The sequence below is a fragment of the Lynx canadensis genome, chromosome B2 (assembly GCF_007474595.2).
Source record: "Lynx canadensis isolate LIC74 chromosome B2, mLynCan4.pri.v2, whole genome shotgun sequence".
Classification (NCBI taxonomy): Eukaryota; Metazoa; Chordata; class Mammalia; order Carnivora; family Felidae; genus Lynx; species Lynx canadensis.
Genome location: NC_044307.1, coordinates 142,318,984 through 142,346,766, shown reverse-complemented (window position 1 = coordinate 142,346,766; position 27,783 = coordinate 142,318,984). Strand labels below are relative to the sequence as shown.

At 46.0% G+C, this 27,783-nt stretch overlaps 1 protein-coding gene across 2 annotated transcripts in view; it reads right to left on the bottom strand.

The window, feature by feature from the left end:
- The window catches only part of ZDHHC14 (zinc finger DHHC-type palmitoyltransferase 14), a 291,719-nt gene extending 266,485 nt beyond the window's left edge, over positions 1-25,234 (bottom strand). For both annotated transcript variants that reach the window (XM_030316681.1, XM_030316682.1), the window contains exon 1: positions 24,941-25,234. In XM_030316681.1, the coding sequence (XP_030172541.1) occupies positions 24,941-25,185 (245 nt within the window). In that variant the 5' untranslated portion in view covers positions 25,186-25,234. The remainder of the gene's footprint in view (positions 1-24,940) is intronic.
- Positions 25,235-27,783: the final 2,549 nt, after the last annotated feature.

Below are 27,783 nucleotides of genomic sequence, written 5' to 3'. Positions count from 1 at the left end.
CAAGTCAGTGTCATTTGGGGGGTTGCTATCATCCACAACAAACCCAATCCTAGCTGAAACTGATGTCTAAAACAGACATACACCCCCACGTATCACATCCGGCCAACAACATGACTTCATAAAGATCTGTCGTCATTACTACATCTGACTCCTTCTTGGGCCTATTTCTCCACTTGACCTTTATCATTTCTCAAACAAAGAGTTTCACATTTCCTAGCAACATGACAGCACTTGCAGGAGAAGAGAGGACTCGCATAGAAACAACCTGCTTTCTGATCATTTGATCCCTGAGAAGCAAACGATGAGTTTACTTAGCCAGGTGGCCCACCCAACCCAAGTTTATTTGGCACTCACACATCACCCTAATCAACCCTGAAATAAATATGGACATGGGGACAGGCAAACAAGTGCCTGTCCCCATCAAGCTGTAATTAAATGAACACTCAGACACCGGCTTTTGCCTTTCTCGAAGGTGAAGGCATACCAATTTCATCACAATCACGTAGCCAAAACATCAACAGTAATTTTCAACAAAGTCCACCTTTTTTTGGCTTTCACTTTAGGGCTGAGACATCTGTCTCCTCAGATGAAAAATGACGTGGTCTGGGCAGTGTAAAACAATTATTTGAGAAATTGAATTTCACAATGGGAAAAACACCAAGGGTTAATTTTCCTTATAGGATATTGCTGGGAAGTTTTCTTGCATCCAGTCAATTTTGGCTTAATGAAGACCGGAAAAACCTAGGAAGAATATAAAATGGCTGGCCCTTTAAACAAAAGACCTCTATAAGCTGAAGGGTTCCCTCGCCAGAGACCATCTGTAGGCTGTTGCCTGTACACACAGCCAGTACAGGGCAGGAGAAGGCAAGGCACCTCCCACCCGGGGGGCGGGGGGAGGTGGGGCTTCAGGGCAGCCCAGACACGTGGAGCTAGTGGGCTGGGCTGGGGGTGGGGGGAAGGTGCTGAGGTCCACAAGGGTTGAGAACAGCTCTGCAGCCCCGTGGCCTGAGTTCACATCCTTGTTCTGCCACTTACTAGATGGGTGGCTGTGGTCTAGGTGCCCACCCTGAGCCACAAGAGCTGCCTACATTGTAGGGCCACTTGTTACAAGGACTAATGATAGATACCAAAATTCCTGGCCCATAATGGGTGCGCATTACACTTACGGAAATACTATTATATACCCAAGGCATTGCTAATCCAAGGTTGAGAATGGCACGGCTACAATGAAAAGCCAATACATACATTAATGCTTGATCCCCAAATAGCTGACAAGCAGGACTCTATCTCCTTTCTCCCTGCCTCCTTTTTTGAATGGCAGACAGGCACAGGCTCTTCTGCACTTCAGGCAGTTAGCTTGGTGGGGACTCAGCATTGCCAGAGATACGAAGAGACTAAAGGACTAGAGAAATATGAAGCAGGGCTACATGTTCAGTTGCACAGTTTGTGCACTGAACCAGGGCATTACAATTAAGGGGCACTATTTACCTTGTAGACAACATGGAATTATGTCTTTATTTTAATAATTTTCCAACAGAGAGAAGTATCTTTGTTTTAATAAAAATATTTATATAATGACAATTATCTGACAGCTGGAGATAAACTATCTTGAAGATGGAATGACTTTCTCAAATCTACACAAAGGTGCCATATAAGCTAGTGATAGAGCAATCAGGACTCTGCTGGGGGACCCCTGGCTTGCAGAGATATTCCTTCTGAGTCTGGAAATGTGCCCTCTCCTAACTCAGCAGGCCAAATTCCATCTAATTCTTAGAGCAAAATTTTTCTGAAATCATATTCAACCAAAGGCGCATTAATTCAGTGTCCTACACTGTCACCTTCATAAACTCAACATGATAACTATGATCCCACTTACAGCAATCACTGGGTCAGGAAGGACCAAACAGACACACGGGTCCCTTTGATTTTGGAACCTTTTCAACCTTCTTTCTCCTTCCCGTGCCACTCTCAGCGCCCTTCCCTCCTGGATCGCAGTCTCTGCACCACCCCCACCACCACCCCCCCCCCCCCCAACCTCATGCCGTCCCTAAACACAGCTTCCTGTTTAAAGCTTCAGGCCTGGTGAGAAAGTGATAAGCTAAATGCACACTCTGGAGCTGGTGTGATACACAATGTATTACCTCTCCCACTGGGAATTAATATTTAAAGGACCGTGACCTCAAAAGGACAAGGCTTAACTCAACAGAAGACACCAGGGTGGTATTATCCCAATTAGAAGGGGGAACAAAGAGGAAAAGACGGGGTGGTGGTGGTGGGGCTGGGGGACAGTTACCCAGAATTCTCAACTGATTCCCCATCTGAGACTTCATCTTCATGGAGCAGTGTACGTCCCTCTCTGTCACACCGAATTACTACAGAATCGTGGCAAAATGTCTTTGACTATACAGTGCTTTATTTATAAGGCTGATCATCAAATCTAAGCCGTAAACTATAGCCTCACTTGTAAAGTGAAAGTAATGCTAGACTGTTATCAAAAAATGGTCGTTTATATTTGAGTAAATCATTGGTCAAAATTCAGTCCCTTAGGCAAATATGTGTGTTTGGTTATTAACAACACAACCTATGTTCATCATCATCATCACCATCCAGACTTTTCGTTTGCTGACCAAATTTCCATACTTCAAAAGAAAAAAGAACATGAAAAAAGACCCTTTTTTTTTTTTTGGCTACTTGGGGAAGGTTTTGCACCGGATCTCAGTGATGCAAAAATGTTCCCAGATGGGTGTCTCTCCTGGTTTCATGCTTCTGGATTCAGACCCTAACATAATATATTCCTGAGCCGCTTAGAGTCTATTTTTAATGAGCCAGGAAAGTAAATAAATCAAATGGGAGACTCGGCTTCCTCGCTCTTCACACACCAAGGCTGGCCACCACTTCTGAAGGCACGCGTCTGCACCGACTACTCGGAGAGAATCGATTCCTCACCCACTGCTTTTAATTGGCTTGTATACATCTTACTTTCTGAAATGTCAGCAGCGCATAAGGAATTCATTCATTAACTCTTAACTCCTTATGAGAATATCTATCAGGGGCTAAAGAGCATTTGAGGAAGAGGTGAGATACGAAGACGCAAACTAGAAAGTTACCTGATGGTATTTTCACGATTTTTCTATAAATCGAAAACACACTAAAATAAAAAGTGTATCTGAAAGCGAGCTACTGCCACCCCCCCCCCCCCAGAGCGGACTCCACCGCTCACCGCTGGGGACGTGCCTGTGACGGGCACTTCCTTCACTTTCCGCCTACCTGTCTGCCTCACCTGGCCTTAGACTGAGCATTTATTTTAGAATAAAATCATGGTGGCGGTCAAAAACACTAGAAAATAAAAATAAAAGCAAGCTATCTAACCAAAGCAAAGGATCCAGAGAGTGTCTGTGAGCCAGGCACAGGGCTCAATGTTCCAGGTACCTCCCCTCCTTGGAGTGCTGCCAGGAAACTGCCAGAAGCTACTATTGTCCCATTTTTAGAGGAGAAAACGGAGGACCAGACAGCTGCACTTTTGAGGAAACCGGGGAGAGCCTCTCCATAAAGCAAAACCACTAAGGCTGTCAGCACTGGAACACTTCTTAACAAAGCAACGGGTACTGAAAAATGGCCCTGCTAATTAGCAGGACAGCACATAAACTTATTTTTAGGAAACACCCATTTGCCACTTCCAGGAGATACTTTTATGGACAAGACCCCTAAAGATCTATAACTGAACCTGTTTTCTCATGTGTAATGGGACTTATAGCAGTAACTGCTCCCGAGGCCTGTGAGGCTTAAGTAAGATGACGCACAACAGCCCTTAGCAGGCGGCCGGCCCTCACGGGCAGGCCACACTGGGGAATGTCCTCACGCTGCACGCTGCCCTGTGCTGTTTGGGCAGGGCACCTGTCCGGGCACGTGTTGGTGGTGGTCTGATGGGAGCCCAGGACGGGGATGATCTGCATGCCTGTAATGGGCATGCTGCCCTGCTTGGCCGCCTTTCATTCTCTGGTGGTTGACAGTGTATATGTTATGGTGTCACATTAGCTAATGAGATCATGCTTGCTAAACTAAGCTAAGCTAATGAGCTCTGCTTAGCTAATCAGCTCCAAAGAAATGAGCTTTCTTTTTTGGTGAACAGGCAGCCCCCAAAGTTAATTCCTACTCCGGCCGTTTGAAATCGGGAATGCATTTCTCCACCGAAAAGTGACAAACAAAGGGAGAGTTCTCAGGCCGGCCTCCTGTCCTTTTTATTCCTTAAGGAAGGGGACAGTAGTGCAGGTACTGTGGGTTCTGGGAGCTGTGGGTCCGTGGCACAGGGAAGAAAGAAATTCACTCTCCCGGGTGCAGGGGTTGGGTGAAGGTCAAAAGTGGAAGAAAAAAAATTAACGTCAGTGACTATTTCCTTGTAACCCAACTAAATGACCACAAGTTTCACCAAGTGTATTCCTCTGGTTCCTCACCTAGAAGCTTAAGTACTTTCATTACAGCTTGTGACAAATCAAAATGGTATGTGCTGCGAGGGACAAACCAAAGAAATTATGTTAAAACCCCTTTCCCATTCACAAGTGCTCCTTGGGAATTCTATTTGCGTCTCCCTGTATATACTAAGACCCAAGGCCAAATCTATGAACTCCGGCGAAAACTGGCCTGACTTCTTTTTTTAATTTTTTTTATGTTTATTTATTTCTGAGACAGAGAGAGACAGAGCATGCGTGGGGGGAGGGACAGAGAGAGGGGGAGACACGGAATCAGAGGCAGGCTCCAGGCTCCAGGCCGGACGCGGGGCTCGAACTCACAAACCGTGAGATCATGACCTGAGCCGAAGTCGGTCGCTCAACCAACTGAGCCACCCAGGTGCTCCGGCATGACTTTTTATTGTATGATGCAGCAAGCCCATCCAGAAAGTAATAGTATTATATGCACCGCCAGCCAGAGAGTATTAATACCTTCAAATGACAGAGGAAATAGCAATCTACTCATTACATTCTTCCAGGAAGAAATAAAAGCTTAAAACAAGAAATGATCAGAAGAATTTCACATTGAAGACAAGTTGTGTTGACAGCTATGAGGATGAGAACATCACATTCCCTTTTGCTACCTGTGCTACCCTCCTTAGAAAAGACGTAGGGGCACCTGGGTGGCTCAGTCGGTTAAGCATCTGACTTTGGCTCAGGTCATGATCTCATGAGTTGTGAGTTCGAGTCCCACATGAGGCTCATTGCTGTCATCACAGAGCCCATTTCAGATCCTCTGTCCCATTCTACTTTCTGCCCCTCCTATCCCTCAAAAATAAATAAAACATTTTTTTTAATTTCAAAAGAGAAAAGCTAAACTTTTCTAAAATTATCAATTATACAGTTTATCATAAAATCAAGGGCTAGACTTACCTATCTTGATTCTACTCAAGACTCCCAAAGGGGCACCTGGGTGGCTCAGGTGGTTAAGCATCTGACTCTAGATTTCGGCTCAGGTCATGACATCACAGTTCATGAGTTTGAGCCCTGCATCAGGCTCTCTACTGTCAGAGCCTGCTTTAGATCCTCTGTCTCCCCCTGTCTCTACCCCTCCCCTGCTTGCACTCTCTCTCTGTCTCTCTCAAAATAAGCTTAAAAAAAAAAAAAAAAAAAAAAGGAAAAAGGAAGATGCACTGGGTAAGCCCCAGACAGGCCATCAAAAGCTGCACATTCTCAGGGCACCTGGGTGGCTCAGTCAGTTGAGCGTCTGACTTCGGCTCAGGCCATGATCTCACAATCTGTTAGTTCGAGCCCTGTATTGGGCTCTGTGCTGACAGCTCAGAGCCTGGAGCCTGCTTCAAATTCTGTGTCTCCCCCTCTCTCTGCCCCTCCCCGACTCATACTCTGTCTCTGTCTCTCAAAAATGAATAAATGTTAAAAAAAAAAAAAAAAGCTGTACATTCTCACTGTCCATTTGCCGGTGTGCCTCTGTGTGACCGAAAGTCACAGAGCTTCCTGAGCCTGTTTCTTCACCTGTAAAATGGGGGAAATTTTACCCATTCTACCACTAGATGATCAAATGTAAGAGAAAAGGAATCCTGTGTACAGCTAGCAGTGTTCTAGAATACTGTCCTAGATTGACAAGAGTCAACACTAATCATGGGAAAAAAATCATTATTTTAAAAAACCACCTATTTTTACATGTTTTCATGTTTCTAAAAAAAGTTCCTAGAAGTCCATTATTTGAAACACCAGTGTTTCTATATGTCTTTGACCTCTATGTCTACACCTTGGGTTCCTGATCATGGTTATTTCATTGCCCCTTGTAGAAAGGCTTTAGCATGTGACGGAGAGCTAGTGGAGCTAATGCAAACCCTGCATGTATGGGAACCTATCAGTAGATGTGCCTGGCTGGAAAAGCAGGTTTGGGTTGGCCCCTCCACTCAAGGGTATCATTTTAATGCAGTTCCAGAATCACTGATTCAGTACCCACTGTGTGCCACATACAGGTCCCAAATGCACAGGAGCCAAAGCACAGCAGGACAGGCCAGGGCTCAGTGAGCTCCCAGCCAGCGGATGAGGAAGGCATGCACAGCAAACGAAGGCACACAGTGAGCGCCAGAGACACGGGACAATGAGTGTCATTAGCACATAGCTGTGTCCACAACTGGGGTGTCGAGAAGGCTGCACGACACACGTATGCTTGAGTAAGACGAGGAAAGATGGGTTGTTGCACATCTCGTAGGTGTGCGTCTGGAAGTGAGGGAAGGAGTTCAGGCAGAAGACACACAGGGGTGAAGACGGGAGGTGTGGGGACCTGGCACCCGAGGGCAGCAGTGGTGTCTTGGCTGTCATGGGATGGCACAGTGTTCCTCTGTTTGTAGGCTGGGGGGGGGGGTGTCACTAAATCAATGCAGTGGGCCAGAAGGATTTCTTAAGTGAAATATTCTAGGATGAAACAATAGAGTGACTAGAATAGAGCTCACTGCACATGAAGTGTTGCTTTGTGAATCCATTTTAGTGAGTGCGTGTGCAAGTGTGTGTGTGGATGTGAGTGTATGCCTGTGTCTCCATGAGGAACTGCTGGGTGTAAGTCATGCTCTGGTTTTAAAAAGCCGCTGTTCAGAGTGTGGGCTATGTAGGGGCTATGCAGTCATTGTCCCCAGTGCCGCCCTCCAGGAAGCACAGTGGTGACAGCGTGAGTGGAGACAACAGTGGCATTGGCATTCTCGTGCTGGGGTGGGCAGGACACAGACAAGGGCTCCAGGGCTGTGGCTGGCACTCTGGCTCTATCCCTACAACTCTCTAGGGTGAGACCTCGGCGAATTATCCCCAGGGCAGACCACACAATGGTTTAGGACATCAGTACAGCAAGGGCGTGAAAACGGAGGAAAGTATAGCTTCAGCGAGCTTATTCAGAATTTTGCAATTGGAAGAAGGTGAGTTTTGTGTTTTACAACTTATTTTTGTATACAAGTTACATGTGGTGGTGGGGAAGGGGTTTGGCCATGGAGACTTCTTCATGTTCATGGCTTTTGAAAGGGTTTAATCCAGCCCTGGTGGTAATGACACAACTGACTCTGAGCATACCTCCCCTTGGACAGATGTCATCATTCCTGTCCCTTTGCAAAGCAGTCTGACCAGTGTTTGCTGGGGGCCCAACCCAGGCCTGCGTCTACAGTAGGGACGGTGTATGTGTGGCATCAGGATCAGGGCCATCCTGGCCAGCCTGGTCCCTGGGAGGGGTCCACAGAGGATGGGGAAGATCAGGCATAGCCTCAAAAAAAGCTGTGATGTGCAAGAAATGGGGGAGAGTCAATGTCTGGGTTAGCTCCAGCCTGGAAGAAAAGCCCAGCTCCAGTACTAGAAAGAGCGCGGAAGGCAGAGTTTCTGGCTCCAGACCTTTCTTCACAAAACTGTGAACCTTCCGGGGGCTCTGTTTTCTTCATATGAATGACAATAAGAAAAACTGCTTTTGTGCCTTTGAAACAAGAATCTTAAAAGGGGTGGGGTGCCTGGGTGGCTCAGTCAGTTGAGTGTCCGACTTCAGCTCAGGTCATTATCTTACGGTTTGTGGGTTTGAGCACCGGGTTGGGCTCTGTGCTGTCAGCATGGAGCCTGGAGCCTGCTTCGGATTCTGTGTCTCCCTCTCTCTTAGTCCCTCCCCCACTCGTGCTCTCTCTCTCTCAAAAAAATAAACATTAAAAAAAAAAAAAGAATGAGATCTAAGCCTGTCTGAAGAAAAGGCATATACATACAATTACTCATGATGAATGTTGCAAGTGCCTTTATTTCTTATCTCATGGCACGGTGCTTATTTAGAGACTCGGAAAATGCCAACCGTGGCCCTGACAGGAGACCACAGCCCCTCCATGGGATATACAAAGAATCCCCAATACATGACACCTTGTGTTTGACATGCAGGAGATGCTCAATGGGTACTTCTTGAGTAAAGGGAACAGAAATACTAGCAAAAGCAAAAGAGGGGTAAATATTTCATGGAGAAAGATATGGGAAGAGTGTTGAGGAAAAAAATGGATGGGCTGAAGGATGAGATGGAACCCTCGTTCACAAGGATGATGTCTCCTATCGGTCTAAGCGTGGGAATCAGGAGAGCATGGTCTGATCAAATGCTCTGGAAACAAACATTTTAGTTGCCCTCCAAAATACAGCATACGTTCGTAGATGTCTTCGTTAGTATTTTTTTTAATTTTCTTTTTTTTTAATGTCTATTTATTTTTGAGAGACAGAGGGAGACATAGAATCGGAAGCAGGCTCCAGCCTCTGAGTCATCAGCACAGAGTCCAACATGGGGCTCGAACCCACGGACCACAAGACCGTGACCTGGGCCACAGTCGGATGCTTAACCAACTGAGTCACCCAGGCGCCCCAATGTCTTAAGTATTTTGATCAATGTATTAGACAAGACACTTCAAGTAAAATCACTTTTCTGGGGGCACCTCAGTGTTTCAGTCAGTTAAGTGACTCTTCCTTTTGGCTCAGGTCATGATCTCACCGGGGCTAAGACTGAGCCCTGTGTCTGGTTCTGCATTGACAGTGCAGAGCCTGCTTGAAATTCTCTCTCTCTGTGTCTCTGTCTCTCTCTCTCTCCCTCTCTCTCTCTCTCAAAATAAGTAAATAAACATAAAAAACAATACTTTTCTTTGGAGGCTGAATGAACCTGACTGTGGATATTCTGGAAACAAGCAAACTATCTGCCACACCTGCCCTGCACGTGTATTGGGCACATAGTCAGAGCTCTCCTCTCTCCCCACCCCCCACCCCCGTCCCTGTGCTGGTCAGTGTAGCCACCGAGAGCAGCCTTACTGGTAGAGAATCATTATGACTAATGAAAAAAAATGTAAAATAAATAAGAATGACAATATTCGTTCCAAAATACAAGGAGAAATAGCTCAGTTTGATACAACCAACTGCGTTCCTATAAGACATCTCCACAGTTTTCCTGATTCAGAAGAAAGAATACTTCTTTCAGCTTTTTTCTAGAGCATCGCTAATTACTGCCATATTCTGTCCTTGGTGAAGACAGAGGCAGAAAACAATGGCAATTATAAAGTCTTCTTTGGGGGACAAAGGTCCATCTCATACTCAGAAGGGAATTTCATTAACGGTCAGGTTCAGCCTGATTCCCAGCCTTGCCTTCCCCTTTCTCCCCACAAATGCAGGCTGGCTCAGCAGGTCCTAAGATGCAGATCCAGAGGGGACAGAGCACCAACATCACCGTCAGGGACTCTCCCCTGCCAGGAGGCTGCTGTGCTACCTTCACACGGTGTCCAGTCTCAGGAGCACATCCCTGCCCCAAACTCCTCAGGTTCCCCACACTTGAGGCTCTATTTTGTGACCCTCCAGGACTAGAGACTTGCCTGACACTTTTAGGTCCCTGGGGCTGCCCTGATCCCATCTGTGGCCTGCCAGATGGGATCCCTCTCTCCCTCTGCTGTTGGATTGTCCCCCTCCCCACCCCCCGCCCAATCCGGGTCATCCCACCAGGTAGCTGACCCACCTGCAATACTCAACTGTCACTAACTGTAGTGGATGCTGCCATCTGCCATAGAGATTACCCCTCCCACCCCACCCTACTGTTTATTCTTTTTAGGACAGAAGCATTTGTTCTCCCAGCTACTGGACTGCTGGCATCTGTCAGCTTCCAGCCAAGTCCCTGTCAGGAAACCACCTGTAGCTGGAGAAAGACGTCCAGCCCAAGGTCTTGCCCCTTCCAGGGAACCCATGTCCAACTTGTAATCTACAGAACTGTCATATAATTACTGTGTGTGATTTTAAACCACTAACTATGCAGTAATCTGTTATGGCAGCAACAGAAAACTTATGCAGAGGAAAGAGAGAATGAGGAGAAAGGAAAACAATTCCATTTATTTCTACACTTTAACTCTCCCTGTTGTGCGTGATCAGGGCTTGCAATCAGGAAAGCTTGAGATCTTTTTTGAAAACACCAACCAGGGTCAAGTCTGGGTGATGGGACCAAACCCATCCAACATCCTAAAATCAAAAAGTTCGTACCCTCTTTAGAGTGGAGAGGAATATTAATCTCATGTTCTAGAGAACAGATCCATCATTTCTTATATCATTATAACCATCCATAGCCAAGAGGCAAGAGAGTTCTGTAATGAATGAATGGGACACTTTGTTGCCATTTCAACTTTTAAATAAAAAATAGAATTTTAATAATTGTCTAGCTCAGTAAAGGAATATAACTTAAAAAAATAATACCTCTTACCTTTATTTTTTTATTTGAGCCAAAGAGACAATCCTGTATACAATGTTAATCCTGACTAAATAGTAATTTAATGACAAAGAATAGAGTTCTCTAACTTTCAGTATCTATTTATCTTTAAAAGACAAGACCATACCTTTTGAAATATCTGCACAAAATATGCATATAGCTAAAGGAATAGAAACAGAAACACAAAGTCAGTATGTCTCCTAAATAGAGTATAAACACCATTTAAATGTGTGTGTTGGGACCATTCCAGAATTTAATTTGCATGGGCTGCTATCTTAAAGATGAAGCAGGAAAATTTATACCAAGCTAGTAAGTGTGAGATCTGAGTAAAGAATTTTTCTCTCTGGTCAGAAAGACAAATAAACTATATATAGCTGCAGAATTTAACTTGACTTTGGCTTATATGTTCAAAAATGTACTTATCTCTCATCAAGAATGTGTGTATGGGAAATTGACGGCATTAAAAGACCTCAAAATAGTACCATTCAAGATGATAAACTGCATTGATTATATAACTTTGAGGCCCACTCGAAAGATCGGGTCACTGGGAGTCACTGGTTGTCTAGCTGCCCATCTCTGGGGCAGCATGGCTCTGCAGACATAAGGCGACCACAGGCTGTTACTGGAAAGGACTCAGTGGGTCAAAAGCATGGAGGGTAGGTAAGCCAGGTCCCCAGTCTCAATAACCCAGGGAAGAATGAGCATCCTAATACACAACAATCTTGAAGAGGAGTCCCTACCAGGGTCACGTTTCCAAATGAACCCTCTCCAAAGTCAACAGATGGATGGCTCTACACGGAGATCTCCAAGAATACAGAGATTGTCATCTGTCACTCTTAATAAGTTGTAAGAAAAACAGACAGATCTTAAAAACCAGATTTCAACAGTTTTGTGTACATTTACTTTTTCACAAAATGGGTGTGAGAGTCTATCACTATAAACATAACAAACACAACACGGAAGAAAATCTGAGAAAGGAGGCTGGCGCTGTGTCCAGGCATGGGCTGATGAGGACCTACATCACTGAGCTCAAACCACTTTTCCAACAAAAACACTTCTACCAAGGGTTAGACCCAGGGTTTGGCACAATTGTGAATGCATTACTGAGTAGCAACTCCTTTCTCTCCTATTCGAGGACATGTCCAAATGGAAGTGGTGAGAAAAGCTAACCCTGATGCTACCATAAATTTTTAAAACTTCTCAAGCTACAGGGGTGCCTGGGTGGCTTAGTCGGTTAAGCGTCCAACTTTGGCCCCAGTCATAATCTCCTGGTTCATGGGTTCGAACTCTGCTTGGGATTCTCTCTCTCTCAAAATAAATAAACTTAAAAAAAAAAAAAAGACCTCTCAAGTTATAGCACTATAACTTTAGTGTTGTGAGTCACGCAGTAATTGCCGCATACTCCAAAATAGTCTCAACACTTAATTTGAGATTTTCTGGTAGTTAAGCTTTCCAGTCTAATAAACCTCTCCAAAAGGTAGTGGCTTAAAACAACAACACTTCTGTCCACAAATCTGCAATGTGGAGAGAACGTGGCAGGAATAGTTCATGCCTACTCCATGTGGCTTCCGCTGGGGTGGCTCAAAGACTCGGGGAAGTGGGGGAGTGGAATCATGTGAAGGCTCACTCGCTCACATGTCTGCACCAGGAAGACTCGAACAGCTGGGGGCTGGAAGAGCTGGGAGATCCATGGGCACCTCCCTGTGTGGTCCGGACTCTCTACACGGCCTCTGTCCTGTATGGAATCTCTGTACGATGTAGCTAGACTTCTCACATGGTAGCTCGCAGCTCTGAAGGTACATGTCCTGAGACAGATGGAACTCAGGCACCAGATGAAAGCTCCATCACATTTGTGACCTCGCCTCAGAAATCACATGGCTAAACTTCCGCCATGTTCTATTCTTTAGAACCTCAGTTCTAAAGTGACTAAGGTAGACCCATATATTCAAAAGGAGAGGAACTGGGGCGCCTGGGTGGCTCGTCGGCTAAGCATCTGACTTAGGCTCAGGTCATGATCTCACGGTTTGTGACTTCAAGCACCGCGTCAGGCTCTGTGCTGACAGCTCGGAGCCTGGAGCCTGCTTCAGATTCTGTGTCTCCCTCTCTCTCTGCCCCTCTCCTGCTCATGTGCGCGCTCTCTCTCTCTCTCTCTCTGTCTCAAAAATAAACATTGAAAAAAAAGGAGAAGAATTATAGTCCATCCTTTTTTTTACAGAAAGAGGATTAAAGATTTTATGAATATGTTTGAAAACCGCCACATCACGTATGGAAACAGAGAGGAAGAATACAGCCCAAGAGACATGAAAGGAAAGGATCAGAAGAGGGTGATGGCTGAAGTCCGAGAGAAAGGGGGAAACAGGAGCACACCTGAGGCACAGTGCTGGGGACTAGGGAGGTGTTGTCTTCACTGAGAGGGGTGGATCCAGGAACAACACATGCAGCACTCAATGCCTGGCCTTCTGGGCATCAGAGGACAACTGAGTGAGAGATCTCCACAGGCAAGAGTAATTCAAGACTAGAAGGCAAGCACCCTAGGCAAGGGAGAAAGAGAACAAGAGATGGAAGTCACAATGGAAGAAGCAAGAGTGATCACCAGGATAATTCAAACTTGCTCAAGAAAGTAAGAAAGGCGGGAGGGGAATGAGCAAAGTGAATCCAGGGCAGGAAAGACACAACAGATACAATACAGGAGGGGAAAAGAAGATCAGCAGAAGACAAACATCCTAGAAGCTAAAGGAAGAAAAGTTTCAAGTAAAGAGAAAGTAGTCACAATCTCCTACACCATTAAGAGAAAAGGAAAAAACAAAAGCCAAAAAGAAGGATACCAGATTTTTTCAAGGAAGCAGTCAGGAACACACACTTTGGGGACCCATTTTATTTTTACTATCTGTACAAGGGTGGCAATAATTTCTCACCTCCGCAAGTAAAACTAATGCCTCTAATAGACTTCCATGTTTTGTGTTAAAATAAGCTGTTTCTGTATTCATGAGAGGCACCTGACAAGATACCAGCCTTAGGGAGCTTAAATCCTTTCCCAAGTGAGTTAGGCAGAATTCCTCCACGGAAGGACTACCTCAAGGCAAACCACATCCAGCCCCAGAGGCCATCGGCTACACGCTTCTCTATCGGCCACCTTGCCCAGGCTGGTCGCACTCTGATGGCTCTCAACAGCAAGGCCAGGTTCCCCTGGACTTTGAGGTCAGCAGTTTTAAAACCCAGTTTGAAGATGTATGGAAATTACTATATTCCTATTTTTAAAAATGGTATGTTCTGTCCAAATGTGCTTAAAGTGTTCTAAAATAAAAAGGTCTCATTACAGTTGAAAGAAGCTCTACCTCAAAAATCCCTAGAGGGAGACAGAGAAGCCTGCTCCGACGGCATTCTAGTTTCCAGCTGTGAAGGGCCAAGGAGGTACAGGCAAAAATAGACCTCAATTAAGGGTAGCACAGCATCTACAGACTGGAGGAATGCAGTCCCGGGAAAAGAACACACGCACGCATGCGCGCGCACACATATACACACACACACACGCACGAACACACACACAGCTGTCACCTTTCTCTTCATTCTGGGACTGCTCATGGCAGAGGAAGCGATTTTCTTGCTCATGTAGAGCGCTAGGCAGACTGAAGAGTCTACATGAGCTGAGAGCTGCCTGGTTCAATCATAAATCCCTTCTATCAGGACTTTCAACCAGAGCCAGCTACATGACAAGAGGTCAGTAACAGAACCTTAATTACAAGTATTCTGAGGGTTTATATCTAAGCTGGGCATGAGATCAGCCAAGAGATTCCATACTCAAAGTATTAGAAGTGGGGGATAAAAAGTTAAGATTTCTTTTTAAATCAATGAAAAACTAGCATCAAATTAAACTGGCAGATGAAGATTTGTGATAAAGTATCTCACTTATCACAAGGATACAGATTTCTATAAACCTTGCTCTTAATTGTACATAACTTCAATGATCAGTTGATAGTTATGATTTATCCTTTGATAACTATTTTACCATCATATAAAAGCATCATAGATTGAATCCCACGCTAAATTCTGCCACCAGGCCTAAGCACTTGGGCCCAGATGTCACTGGCATTGCCAGGACACATTTAAGAAAAAACCAAAACCTATGAAGAGGCAGCACTGCATACTGTATCCTTTAAAATGATAGTAAATGCCAAGAATCAGCAAGAAGTCCAAAAAAGAAAGACCAGAAATAGTATGAGGAATAAATTGAGTGTATTTACACAAACCAAATATTATAGCAACAAAAACTAATTACATATATATGCAACCACATGCATAAATCTAAGAAACACAATATTAACACAAAAAATCACAAGTTGAAAGTTGTAAAAGCAATCACTCCCACTCTGACAATGAGAACGAGGCCACATTAGCTACAAAAGCAGTTTTTAAAAATATATCAGGGATCTGAGGGTGCACAGAAGCTTAAATGTGTTGAGCCCTTCCCAAGAGAAGAAAGGCCAATAGCTGCTTCCGCTCCTAGCAAAGTGGCAGGGAAAACAGGAATCCACCATAGCCAGGAGTAAGGAGAAAGCAGGTAAATTTTTAAGCAAGTTTAATGGCCAATGGATGGCCGTATGGATATGAATTCCAGGGAGCCTGAACCACAGAGTAAGTCTGCACCACCAGCCAACTCCTTCCCATAGATCTTCACCAAACACACAACAAGAGTACACCAAAGGTTGGGGGCAGGGCAGGAGAGTTGAGAGGCAACTGCCCTGGGGGCTACAGGACCTTCCCAAGAGTAGGCAGGGGTCAGAGCATAAAAACCAAAAAAATCTCCCTTGTGCACTTCAGGCCCTCACCATAGGCACTGCAGCAGCCCTCCAAAAGCTGAGGCTGGATAGCTGGACTGAGAGAGATGTGCTGTGGTGACAAAGGCTGGGACAGTACTAAAAGCAAAGAAAACTCGCCAGTACTCCAAAATGCTGGCATACTGGCTGAAAAACAGAAATCTTCCACAGTTGGGTAAGCTGCTGCTGGGTTGTAAAGCATAAAGAAAACTAAGAGCTTAGTCAGGGGTCAGATCTCAATTCCTGCTAAAGGGAAAGTCTCTGTCCTCAAAATATTTGAACTCAGTGACAAAATGGATCTAATGAAAGCTTCAATAAAGATCACATGCATTTCAATAACACGTTAGATTGACTCAGCCTACACACTAGTAGCCTGGTAAAAAGGCGTGCCCTTTTATATTACTGTATCCTCTATGATTCTTTTACACACAATATCTGGCATGCATCAAAAATTATGAGGCCCACAAAGAAGGGAGAAAATATAACCCACAGCCAAGAGAAGAAACAGCCAAAAGAAGCAGACACAGAGATGATACAGCTGTTGGAATCATTAGGCACAATAACTACCAAAAAATATGTTAAAGGATCCAGTGGAAAACATGGACACGAATAGGTGGAGAATTTCAGGAAAAGACTGGAAATTAGTTTTTAAGCTATATAAAAACTATTTTTTTAATGTAGAAATGCTAAAAATAAAAAAATAAGACATTAAAGATGGTTTAACATTAACAAGACACAGCAGAGGAAAGGATCAGTAAACCTGAAGTCTGATCAATAGGAATTATTCAAACTGAAAAACAAAAATTAAAAAAGAAATGAGTATAAAAAAAACATGGGATAAGAGACAAGAGAAATACTTGAAGAAACAATGGATGGAAAAAAAATCTCTAAAACTGATGAAAGATATCAACCCACAGATCCAAGAAGTCTTAGCAAAGCCTGACCCTAAACAGAAAGAAAACTACACTTGGGCATGTTGTAGTTCAGCTGCTGAAAAAAAAGAAAAAACAAAATACAAAATCAGATGGGAAAAAACTCAGCCATTACATACCACAGGGGAATATGCTAAAAATAAAGGCTAACTTCACATCAGAAACAAAAGAGGCCAGCAAACAATGGGCCAATGTCTTCAAAGTTCTGATTTAAAAAACTGTCAAACTTGGAGCCTGGTTGGCTCAGTTGGTTGGGTGTCTAACTTCGGCTCAGGTCATGATCTCACAGTTCAAGCCCTGCGTCAGGCTCTGTGCTGACAGCTCAGAGCTTGGAGCCTGCTTCAGATTCTGTGTTTCCCTCTCTCTCTGCCCCTCCCCCACTCACATTCTGTGACTCTCCCTCTCAAAGCTAAATAAACGCTAAAAAAAAAAATTTTTTTAACTGTCAAACTAGAATTCTATATCCAGTGAAAATATCTTCTCTCCCTTAAAAATTAAGGCAAAAGAAACATTTTCAGAAAAAGCAAAATCTAAGCACTTGTCACCAGCAGACCTACATCAAGAAATACTAAAAGAAATACTTTAGGCCAAAGAGAAATGGTAAAGATGGAAAAAATAAACAGTACTAGAAATGGTAAATATGTAAAGATAAATATAAAACTCCACTTAAAATTATCTCCATTTTATATATATATAAATGCATGTGTTATTTTAGATTTTATAAGTGTGTATATGTTTTACTTTAAAGTATCTTTGTTTCACGTACGTATGTATGTATGCATGCATGTATGTTTATGTTTCTTTCACATACAATTGACAGCTTTAAAGTAGTAACATTGCTGGCTTTATAGCACACACAGATATATACCATACGACAATAAGATTTATAAAGTGTAAGACAAGTAAGTAGAATTATAATGTATTAGGCTTCTTACATTAGTTGTGAAGTACAGTATTACTATTTGGAGGTAGACTCTAATAGGGTAAAGATGCATAACTGAGCTCTTAAGCTACTAAAAAAATAGAAAGAAATACAGCCTAAATTTGTTACAGGAAATAAAATGGAATACCAAAAATATGCAGTTTACTTATATGAAGGCTAGAAGGAAGAAAAAAGAAACAAGACATATTATATAAGCACAAATACCAAGATCATAAAGTTAAACACGACAATATTGGCAAATATTGACAAATAGCAAAATCTGAATATGGACTGTTGCAGCCACATTAAATTGACTGAAATTGATACCATTATAGTTGACTCTTAAACAAAATGGGGGTTAGGGGTGCCAACCCCACTTCACCCCATACAGTTGAAAATGGGTGTATAACTTTCAACTCCCTCAAAACTTAACTACTAATTGCCTACTATTGACCAGCAGCCTTACAGGTAACCAGTCAACTAACACATATTTTGTATGTTATATGCATTATATACTGTATTCTTACAATAAAGTAAGCTAGAGAAAAGAAAATGTTATTAAGAAAACCATAAGGAAGAGCAAATACATTTACAGTACTATACTGTGAAAAAAATTCATATATGAGTAGACTGCACAGCTCAAACCTGTGTTGTTCAAGGGTCAATTGTACCATGTTAAGAAAAGGTCTTTTGCTCAAGAATTAAATGCTCAGAGGGGCGCCTGGGTGGCTCAGTCGGTTAAGCGTCTGACTTCAGCTCAGGTTACGATCTCACAGTCCGTGAGTTCAAGCCCTGCATTGGGCTCTGTGCTAACAGCTCAGAGCCTGGAGCCTGCTTCGGATTCTGTGTCTCCTTCTCTCTCTGCCCCTCCCCTGCTCATGCTCTGTCTCTTTCTGTCTCAAAAATAAATAAATAAAAACATTAAAAAAAAGAATTAAATGCTGAACGGCTGACTCTTGATTTCAGCTCAGGTCATGATCCCAGGGTCGTGGTATTGAGCACCAAGTCCGGCTCTACACTGAGTGTAGAGATTCTCTCCCCCTCTCTGTCTCTGTCTGTCTCTCTCTCTCCCTCTCTGACACACATACACACAAAAGAATTAAATACTGAACAATTTGGGTATCAAAGGGCATGATGTCTGCAACTTACTGTTTAATTGTCCGGGGAGAAGGAGGGGAAAGGGCAGAGATGGAAGGGTTTTTTTACATGTACAAAAGATCTCTTTACTTTTTTATAGACATAGGAATTTTTTATTTCTATTTTTTATATAGAAAAATGAGCCAAACTAAATAATCTATTATTTGCGAATGTATACATTTAAAAACCTTGAGGAAAAAGAGGCAAGGCATTAATAATGACTAAGCTCAGGTGGTGATGACCTCAGGGAGGTGAGCAGGGAGACGGAACAGAGCTAAAACCCAAAGGGTATGAACAGATTCAAAAGCCCTGGTATCGATGTGGTTCTTGAGTTGAGTGGTGGTATTTTATTTAAACACTTGCACATATGTTACATATGATCTTCTGCATGGATATAATATTATCTAAAGGGGAGAACTGAGCAGATAGAAGATCATCCAGTTTGTAAAAAACCAGTTTGATTTGGGACCAACATTTATATTTAGTAAAGCACTAAACAAAAGCATTAAGATGGACCCCAACACTTACCTGAACTAACTTTTTATCAGACCCAAATTCCCAGATGTAACTAAATAGAAATACCTATTGGCCACCACTGCCTTCCCTTTCCCACCAACCTCAGCTACAAAAAAAAATGAATGCACTTCCTTGAAACACTTAATTTAAATTCTTTTGCTGAGACATAGTGACTCTGCCGTGAATAAATTATGTGCAACATTGCACTGCAAGAGAAAAATCTCCAGGTTATGTAGATATGGCCCATTAAGTAATTGACCATCATTACCTTATTACGGGAACCTACAGGCGTCCTTTCTGCATAACTGGGTATCACTTCCCACTAGCTGAGAGTCAACAGTCTCCTTAAGAGTTTTATTAAATTCAAGTATCAAAAGTCAAGAACATTTACAATAAAATGTAAAATTATTCTAGGTACTAGTGGTAATTGGGTAATGGTGATATATGTGTGTGTGTGTGTGTGTGTGTCTATGTGTGTATATGTGTGTGTATGTATGTGTATATATACATATATATACATATATATATGTGTGTGTGTGTGTGCTTTATTTGCTCAAAGCATTTACTTAAAAAATAAAGAAAAACTACAGAGAGGTCTTAGTTGGCCAAGGGAACATCTCAACTCTGTCACTAGTTTTCTAAATAGCTAAGAAACCTTTTATTTCCTCTGCTTCAATTAATGTATTTGAAAAGGGCTGAGACCCAATTCTAAATTCAGAAGAATTACATCTAATAATCAAAGTTTCTAAGGCAACTGTGCTCTGTAAGGCATGAGAAATTTTAGTGTTTACAACTTTACAAGATGAAAAACTGAAGCGTGGGGGAGTTATTTTTCAGAGTGTTTCAGTATTACCATTATTCCATCAACAACAAATATTTACTGAGAGCCTCCTATGTACCAGGTACTATTTTAGGTACCGGAGATAAAACGCAACAATGAACAAGCTAACACATTCCCTATCCTCATGGAATTTACATGCGTTGACCTTGCACACCAATGAATGGATCAGTGCCCTCACGCCAAGAGGTCATTAATAAGGTTTTGATGCCACCTGAAATTCCTGTGGATCCCAAACTCTCGTGGATCTTGTGGGCTATAAAGTATCCTTGACAACACCTACTTGGTTAATAGGGAATGGTCAGGGTAGCACCCTGATGGTCATCTCCTACTGTCTACTCTTAAGCCCATGGTGTTCTACGAGGCATGGCATGGCCAGCATCCGGCCAGAAGATAGGACACGTTCTGTCTGTTTTCTGAGATGGTGGAAAACTTGATGCAGTTCTCAATAGGGCAGTTGAGAAAATAGAGGGTCCTTATATGTTGTAATGGCAGTATCTTCTACTAAATAATGAAGGATTTCCAATCTATAAGGGAGAAATGAAAGGAGATAGCACTTTTGTTTATGGGGGACAGTCCTATGTTCCATCTTGAAAGCAAACATCACCCCAGTTCTACTGACTACCAATCATTCCTCAATTATTTCAGAGGGGATTAGCCAGAGAAAGAAGGAGGAGAAGGAGGGCAAAGAAACAAAGGGAAGGAGGGGAGGAGAAAAGGAAGGAGAGAGGGAAATCAGAAGGGAGAAGACAACTGGTAGCTTTCAAAAAACAACTCATCAGTGGACTTCCAGTGATGACAAATTTAAGAATGCTTCCACATTCCCAAGTGTTTCAGCCCCAGAAACATCTCCAGACTGTGATCACAGCACAGAACTGGGAGACTGTCAAGTCCAAGAGCTGAGCAGACCTCCCCTCACCTCATCTGGCTGCCTGGTTCATCTGCTTCTTTCTGTCCCTGTGATCAGTGACTAGGAGATGTCAATCGTTCAGGACCAAAGACATTTTCAAAACTTCAACTGGAAACAAAAGCAGCCTGTATGGATGTGTGTGCCAGAGAAGAAGAGACAAAGAAATGGATAAGGTTCACTGATCTTTTCAAATTGCAATTCTGGGAATGGGGTTATGACAATGAGGATGTTGCTGTGAGTCTTAGACGAACCAGCCCCTCAATAACCGCAAGGAGCAGTGACAAGTCTGGACAGCGCTGCAACCAGCCTCCTCCCTCCCCTTTTTTTTTTTTTCAACGTTTATTTATTTTTGGGACAGAGAGAGACAGAGCATGAACGGGGGAGGGGCAGAGAGAGGGGGAGACACAGAATCGGAAACAGGCTCCAGGCTCCGAGCCATCAGCCCAGAGCCTGACGCGGGGCTCGAACTCACGGACCGCGAGATCGTGACCTGGCTGAAGTCGGACGCTTAACCGACTGCGCCACCCAGGTGCCCCTTTTAAATTTTTTTTTTCTTTCCTCCCCTCTTGAATACAACTACAAAATGCTGTCGCTCTCTAACAGTGCCTACGCTGAACACAGGATGCTCCAAAATGCAGAGCCTGACCCTACTTGAAAATGAGTAGAGCTGCATCAGGTGGCTCCTAGTAGCTTTCTTTACCGTCTTCACGGTTCTAAGACGGTAGCTCTAAAAACGGAAATGAAATCCGGTCCCTGCTTCTTGGAGGCTTCCTCTGTGCTCCTGCTCTGGTCTGGACCAGGGCAGTCCCCAGACATCTCTGCAAGACTCCCACTCTGAAGAGGCAAGAGTGAAGCCACTCCCCTGAGTCATGCAAAGGTCTTGATTTATTGCAAACTACACGGGTCTGCATTTTTTTCAGCCCAATATGCTATCACTAGGATCATTGCTTATTAACCCATCTACTCCCTCCTTCAAAGGCTCTCAGAAAAGGGAGTCCTTGGGAAGCTACTTCTAAGGTCTGCTCTGATAACAGGTACCATTCACTGAGTACTTACTATATATGAGACACTGTATTAAGTATACTTTTTTACTTAATCTTCACAACACTTTAAGGTAGAGAGTATTAATCCCATTTAACAGATTGGGAAACTGACGCTTAGAAAAGCCCAATTATTTTCTCAGGGTCATACTCCCGGTTAGAATCTTGGGATCTGTCTTCCGAAGTCCAAGTCTTCAAGCACTATTCTATGCTCGGAGAAAAAGCAGAACAGTGGGTCAGAAAAGGTTTGCAGTCAGAAACTCTTGCCTCCAGTTAGTGTATGACCCGGGGTGGTTATTTCACCTCTCAATGCCTCCGTCACTTCCCCTTCAATGTGGGAATAATCATTTCTACCCTGCCTTTTTCCCAGTGTCAGAGGCAGTATCGACACCTGTTGCTATCTTCCCATAAGTCCCTTTCTCTTGGAAGAACTTCCTTGTCATCTGTTCAAGGTTGGGAATGAGAAGCAGGGTAGGGAACAGTTGCAGGAAAAAGAGGTCTGAAGCTAGGTCACGTGTCTTCAAATTTGTCCTTGCCCTTTGTAACTGTATCGGGAGACATGGACTCTAATGTTTGAACATGAATTCTACTCATATTAAAGTTATCTAGACATGAAATTAAGCCAAATAGGCAAACACGGAGTATATATTCAATAAATAGCTAAAGGAAGGGCAGAAGGAAGGCAGGCAGTGGGCAGACGAAACTGGCATTCTCTTTTGATCTCCTTTAGGCTGTTGGCGTTTCATACCCTGTGCATGGAACTAATTGCTTCTCCGAGTCCATCAAATTAATTTGGCCAAAGTTATTTAATTTCACTTTGTCATTAGCAATGATAAAGAACTTAAAAGCAACACAGTGACAAATATTCTTAGCCAAACCATAATATTCTATGGTCTGAACAGCCCTATGATTTTCCCAACTGAGGCATCATCCTAGGATTGGCCTATTTTCTTGAAATTTCAAATTGCCTAATTGAAGTAACACTCATGAAGACCAAAACACACAGAGCTTATCTAAAAATGAAGCTACCAGTAGGAGCTAATAAAATCCCAGCACACATGTTTATTCCTACAGCCTCTGGTTAACACAATGCTGACAGCAGGGAAACATCCCTGACAACCTACTAGTGAGGACTTTGGGGAGCTCTTGGAAGAAACACACGCAGGGCTCAAGAAGCGATGGTTTGCTTAAAAGCAATGTTTGAACGAAGAAAATGAAAGACAGCAAGTATAACTAGAGGGGATCTCTAACCATTCAGTGTGGCTTTGGGTGTAGACAGAAAATGAAACATTCATCATCCTGCAAGAAACACACCTGTGGCTGAGTTCACAAAATTAACCCATTTTCCCCACCCTTAAAACTGCTAAAAAAAAAAAAAATGCCAATAGTTCAAAACTTTCACCTTAGGAACACCGTGAATACTCCAGAAGACCACCTGAAATGACAGCCACCATTAGAAGGGTGGCATTTGTGTTCAACCACATGGCATCATCATTTCAGTGCCTGAATCTATTATGACTCAGACCCAGGTCTGTCAGGACCAGCGGCTGGCTCTCTGTTAAGGGACAAGGGGAACAACAGAGGAGAAACAGAGCATTTCTCCTGCCATTCCCAAAACCTTTTCACACCTTCCCCTTCCCACCTCAAGGCCCCCAACAGGCTCCACCCTCCTTGCGAAACTGCCCAAAAGTTAAACTTCTAGGAGAGAAATGGAGGGGCTGTGTGTGAGGACTGGGGGACGTGAGTGGCTTACACCTGGGAGATCTCTGTCCTCACCTGTTCTAACTCAATCCTGCTATAACTGTTCACCACGGCACAATGTTGAGGCACAAAACGTTCCCCCTCAGAGTCAGAGGGCTTTACATGAAAAGCATCACATTGTCAAGAGATCATTCATTTCTGATTGACATAGCATTTGGAACACCAAACACTGGGCACAAAACCAGAGCCTATGAATACTCATCAGAGACAAAAAGTAAATAAACACAAAGGTTTAATTAACCCTATGCAACAGAAGAAGATGGAGACTGAACGGGTACCATGTCCCGTAATAAGCAGGATACTCGAAGCACAAAGAACTCCCAATAACTGTATTGCTTTTTTTTTAAATTGGGGATGGGGGTGTAGCTATAACTTTTATTGAGCAAAGGATACCATTAAGAATTACATAAGAAGCTGCATTGCAAATGTTGGACCCAATAAAGGCAATTGAAATTGATTCTGGAATGTGGTTAAAGTACTTTATCTAATCTATTAATAAATAAGAAAATCTTTCATTAGTTGGCAGGAGGACAGTTGCCACTGGCCAACTTGATTTTCCTGAAAACGGGGAAGACCTGCATGCACTTTTTTTCAGATAAAAGCCCTGAAGTCCCAAAGTACTGTTTCTGGAATCAGAAGTTACCATGCAGTGTCATACTTCTCCTGAACAGGCTGAAAGTCTCCTTTCACCTGTTCCCCAACGTCAGGAAGGGAGAATAAAGGGTTTGCTTGCAACATGTTTTTAATGGAAAAACTTTTTTTGAAGCAAAGAGTTTGGAAACCTCATGGTAAATCAGAAATTGTTGATCCAGGGTGACCATCTAAGGAGAATGAAAAAATGAAATTACCCTTCCAGGCCTTCGCTCTGAAACCTGAAAAAAGCCAAGATTCTGAATAGTGAAGACACCTGGAAGATTTAGTAAATGAGCTGAACAAGATGCCCTATAGCTTGCGAGCAGGAAAGGAAGTCAATTCTATTTATCGCTGCCTGAGAAATCAGCCTCATCCTCCCCTCCCACAGAAAGCTACAGCTGGACTGGCTCGCCGGTCTCCAAACTCAGTAGAGACAGAACCAAGAATCAGTCACCTGCGAGGTGCCACCCGACCCGCGCCAGCGGCAAGGCCGGCACACCTTCCAAGTGTCCCCTCTCCCCTCTCCACTCCCAGAGCCCGCCCCAGGGCTGCACTGTCTCCGGGGATCAAAGGGCCACAGACCTTTGAGAAAAAAGAGGGAGAAGCGGGTTTGCATTATATAACAACGTACAGCAAATAAGGCTTCTGGAAAACGAAAGTAGCGAGGGGAGGGGCAGGGGTCGGGGAGAGGCGAGGGGGAGCCGGGCGTCGCGGAGCTTTCGCCGCCACTTACTCGAAGGCGAAGAAGAGTCCGCTAGTGACCAGGATGAGGATGAGAGTCAGGTAGAAGACGCCCGTCTGCCGGGCCATCATGATCCTGCCGTTGCAGAAGAACTTGTTTCTTCCCGGGAAAACCTCCCATTTCCTCCGCGCCGCGATTTTCTTCTTCTTGTGGGGCGACTCCATGGGGGAGGAGCTGTGGGTGCTGATCTGACTGTACTCGCAGTCTTTCATGGGCCCGCCGCCGCCGGGAGGCATCCACGAGGGCAGCCGGCTGGGGGCGCACGCCCCCAGAAGCCCCCCGGCCGCGCGGGCCCCGCCGAGCCACGACCGCCGTCGGCCGCCCGGCCGCCCCCCGAGCCGCGGCGCCGCGGCCGCTACGCCGGCTCCCGGCTCGGCGACAACTTTGCCGAGGACACCCAGGTTAACCCTTGCGGGAGCCCAGCTGTCATAGCCGGGTCCCCCTCCGGGAGGGACGGTGCTGGCCCGCAGCCCGCGGCGGCGGTCCTCAGTCGCTTCCAGCCCGCGTGCCGGGGCTCCGGGGCCCCGCGGGGCGCGGGGGGCCGCCCGGCCGGCCCCCGGCTCGCCGCGCGCCCGCCCCCTCGCACAGCCGCTCGCTCGGCCCCGCCGCCGCCGCCGGCCCGCCGGCCGCGCCTCGGCTCCGGCCCGCCGACCCCCGAACGCTGCGCCCCGAGGGGACACGAGGCGGCGGCCCCGGCTTCCTCGGGAGCCACTTCGGCGCCTCGGCCAGGTTTATTCTAATCCTTCCTCCCGGCGGCGGATCCTCCCCAGGAGAGAGCGGTGGAAACTGGGAGGCAGCTCGCGGCCCCGGCAACCCCTCCCAGGGGTGGGGAAACCGAGCACGTTATTCTGTCAGGAGCGGGCTCGGCGACAGCCCGGGCGCTGCTCGCGCTGCGACCCCGCGCCGGCGCGCCTGGCAGCCGAGCCCAGACCGCGGCCCCCGCGCGGGGCTGCCGGGGCCGCCCGGGCCGAGGGTCGCGGCGGCGGCTCGTGGGCTGCACGGCCGGCGGCTCCCTCGCTTCCTCCTGCCCCATAGGGGCCGGGCCGGGCTCAGGGAGGGCCGCCGGGGGTGGCGGAGCGCGTCTCAGGGCCGCGGGGCGAGCGCCACAGACACTTGTTTGCAAGGCTCAGCCCCGGCGCGCGCGCGGCGCTCGCAGCGGGTCCGCCTCCTCCCGGCCGGGTGGGCGGCGGCCCTCGCCTCGCCTCGCCTCGCCTCGCCAGCCGGGCTCCTCCTCCGGCTCCTCCTTCTCGCCCGCGAAGCCCCGCACGGGCTCCGCGGACCCCCAGCCCCAGTCCCCTCGGACGGGCCCCGGGCGACCCCGGGGAAGACGCTGGGCTCCCTCCGGCGTCGCTCGCGGACGGCTCGGGGGTCTGTGCCCGCGGCCGTGCACTCGCCCGCAGACTGTGGCTCCTCCGGGTTTATTCCCGGCCGCAGCTGCCGCCTCCACACACATATATTCACACGGCTACACGCAAATCCATTCTCGCGACTCCAGGGGACCTGAGGAACCCCTGCGGAGAGGTGACCCTCCCCGGCCTCCCCCGGCGGGGCGCGCGGTGGACTTGTCGGGTGCAGCTCCACTGCTGCCCGGGAGTTGGCGGGGGTGCCCTGCGACTAAATGGGGAGGGACGGTACGAGGAAGGCCTGACTCCGGGATGGGGGCTGCGGGCGGGAGGTCTCGGGGCCCGGCCGGCTTCCAGGTTTCCCGCGGGGAGAGCGGAGCGGTCTGGGTTCCCACCCGCCCCGGCCCCTGCCTTCCTCCCGAGGACAAGCCCGTGGCGGTCAGGCTCTGCGGGGGTGGCTGCCTCCCAACCCTTTCTCACTTCTCCGACCCGGGCGCTCGCGATTTACTCGCTTTATTTCTCCCCTTTCCCCTGCGAGCTCCCGCGGCCGCAGAGGGACCCGCCGTTCTTCGGCCCGCGACTCCCCTGCCCGCTGCGCCCCACAGCCCCAGTCGCCCGGCCCGTGAGCTCGAGCCCTCCCTGGCTTTGCCGCGGGGTCGCAGCCCTCGCGTGCCGGGCACAACCAGTGGGCAGCGGAAAGCGCAGGCAGCCGGGCGGGGACGCTCGGTTTTCCGAGCCCCACTTTCCTTTCACCGCCCACTGGGATGTGTAGTTCTTCCTCTCGCCGACTGGCTCCGAGAGGAATTACGACTTGGGGACCAAAAAACTACAAATCCCTGCATCCCCCGCGACGAGAGCGGGAGAGGCGCGGTGCTGGGCGTTCTGGTGCTCGGAGACTGGAGATGGGAACTAACAAAGAGAATGGTGGGGCGCCTCTGTGCCTTCTCTGTGCTGGACACTTTACACGTTACACATGTTCTTTATCTAATCTTCTCTGGAACCCTGCGAGGCACTATTGTATCCAGCTTAGAGAACACTGTACTACTTGCCAGAGATCTCAAAGCTCCCTGGTGGTGGCGATGAGATTGAACCCTGAGCCCTGAGAATTTCCCTTGCAAAGCGCTGCTTCCTTGAGCAGTGTCAAAGGTAGACGATATCGGTTTATCCAAGAGAGGAGAAGAACTGGAGCCAGTTGGAAAGAGCTTCCCGTAGTAAAGGAAAAGTGGTAGGGATGGCAGTTATAAGGCACTGTAAGGAGTTACGAATAAAAAATGGAATTTATAAGGGTCCATTCCAGAACAGGAATTGGGGGAATGGGTCGGATCTTAAACATATAATCGGAATTGGGCTTGAATGATTTTAGATTTCGTATGACAGACTCGCATAAAGTACTTTGTGACTGCGCTGTTAAAAAAAAGGGGGGGGGGGAGGCAAGGCTTAGACATTTCAAGTGAAAGCTCTCATATCCTTACCTGTTCTTCAGCTCATTGG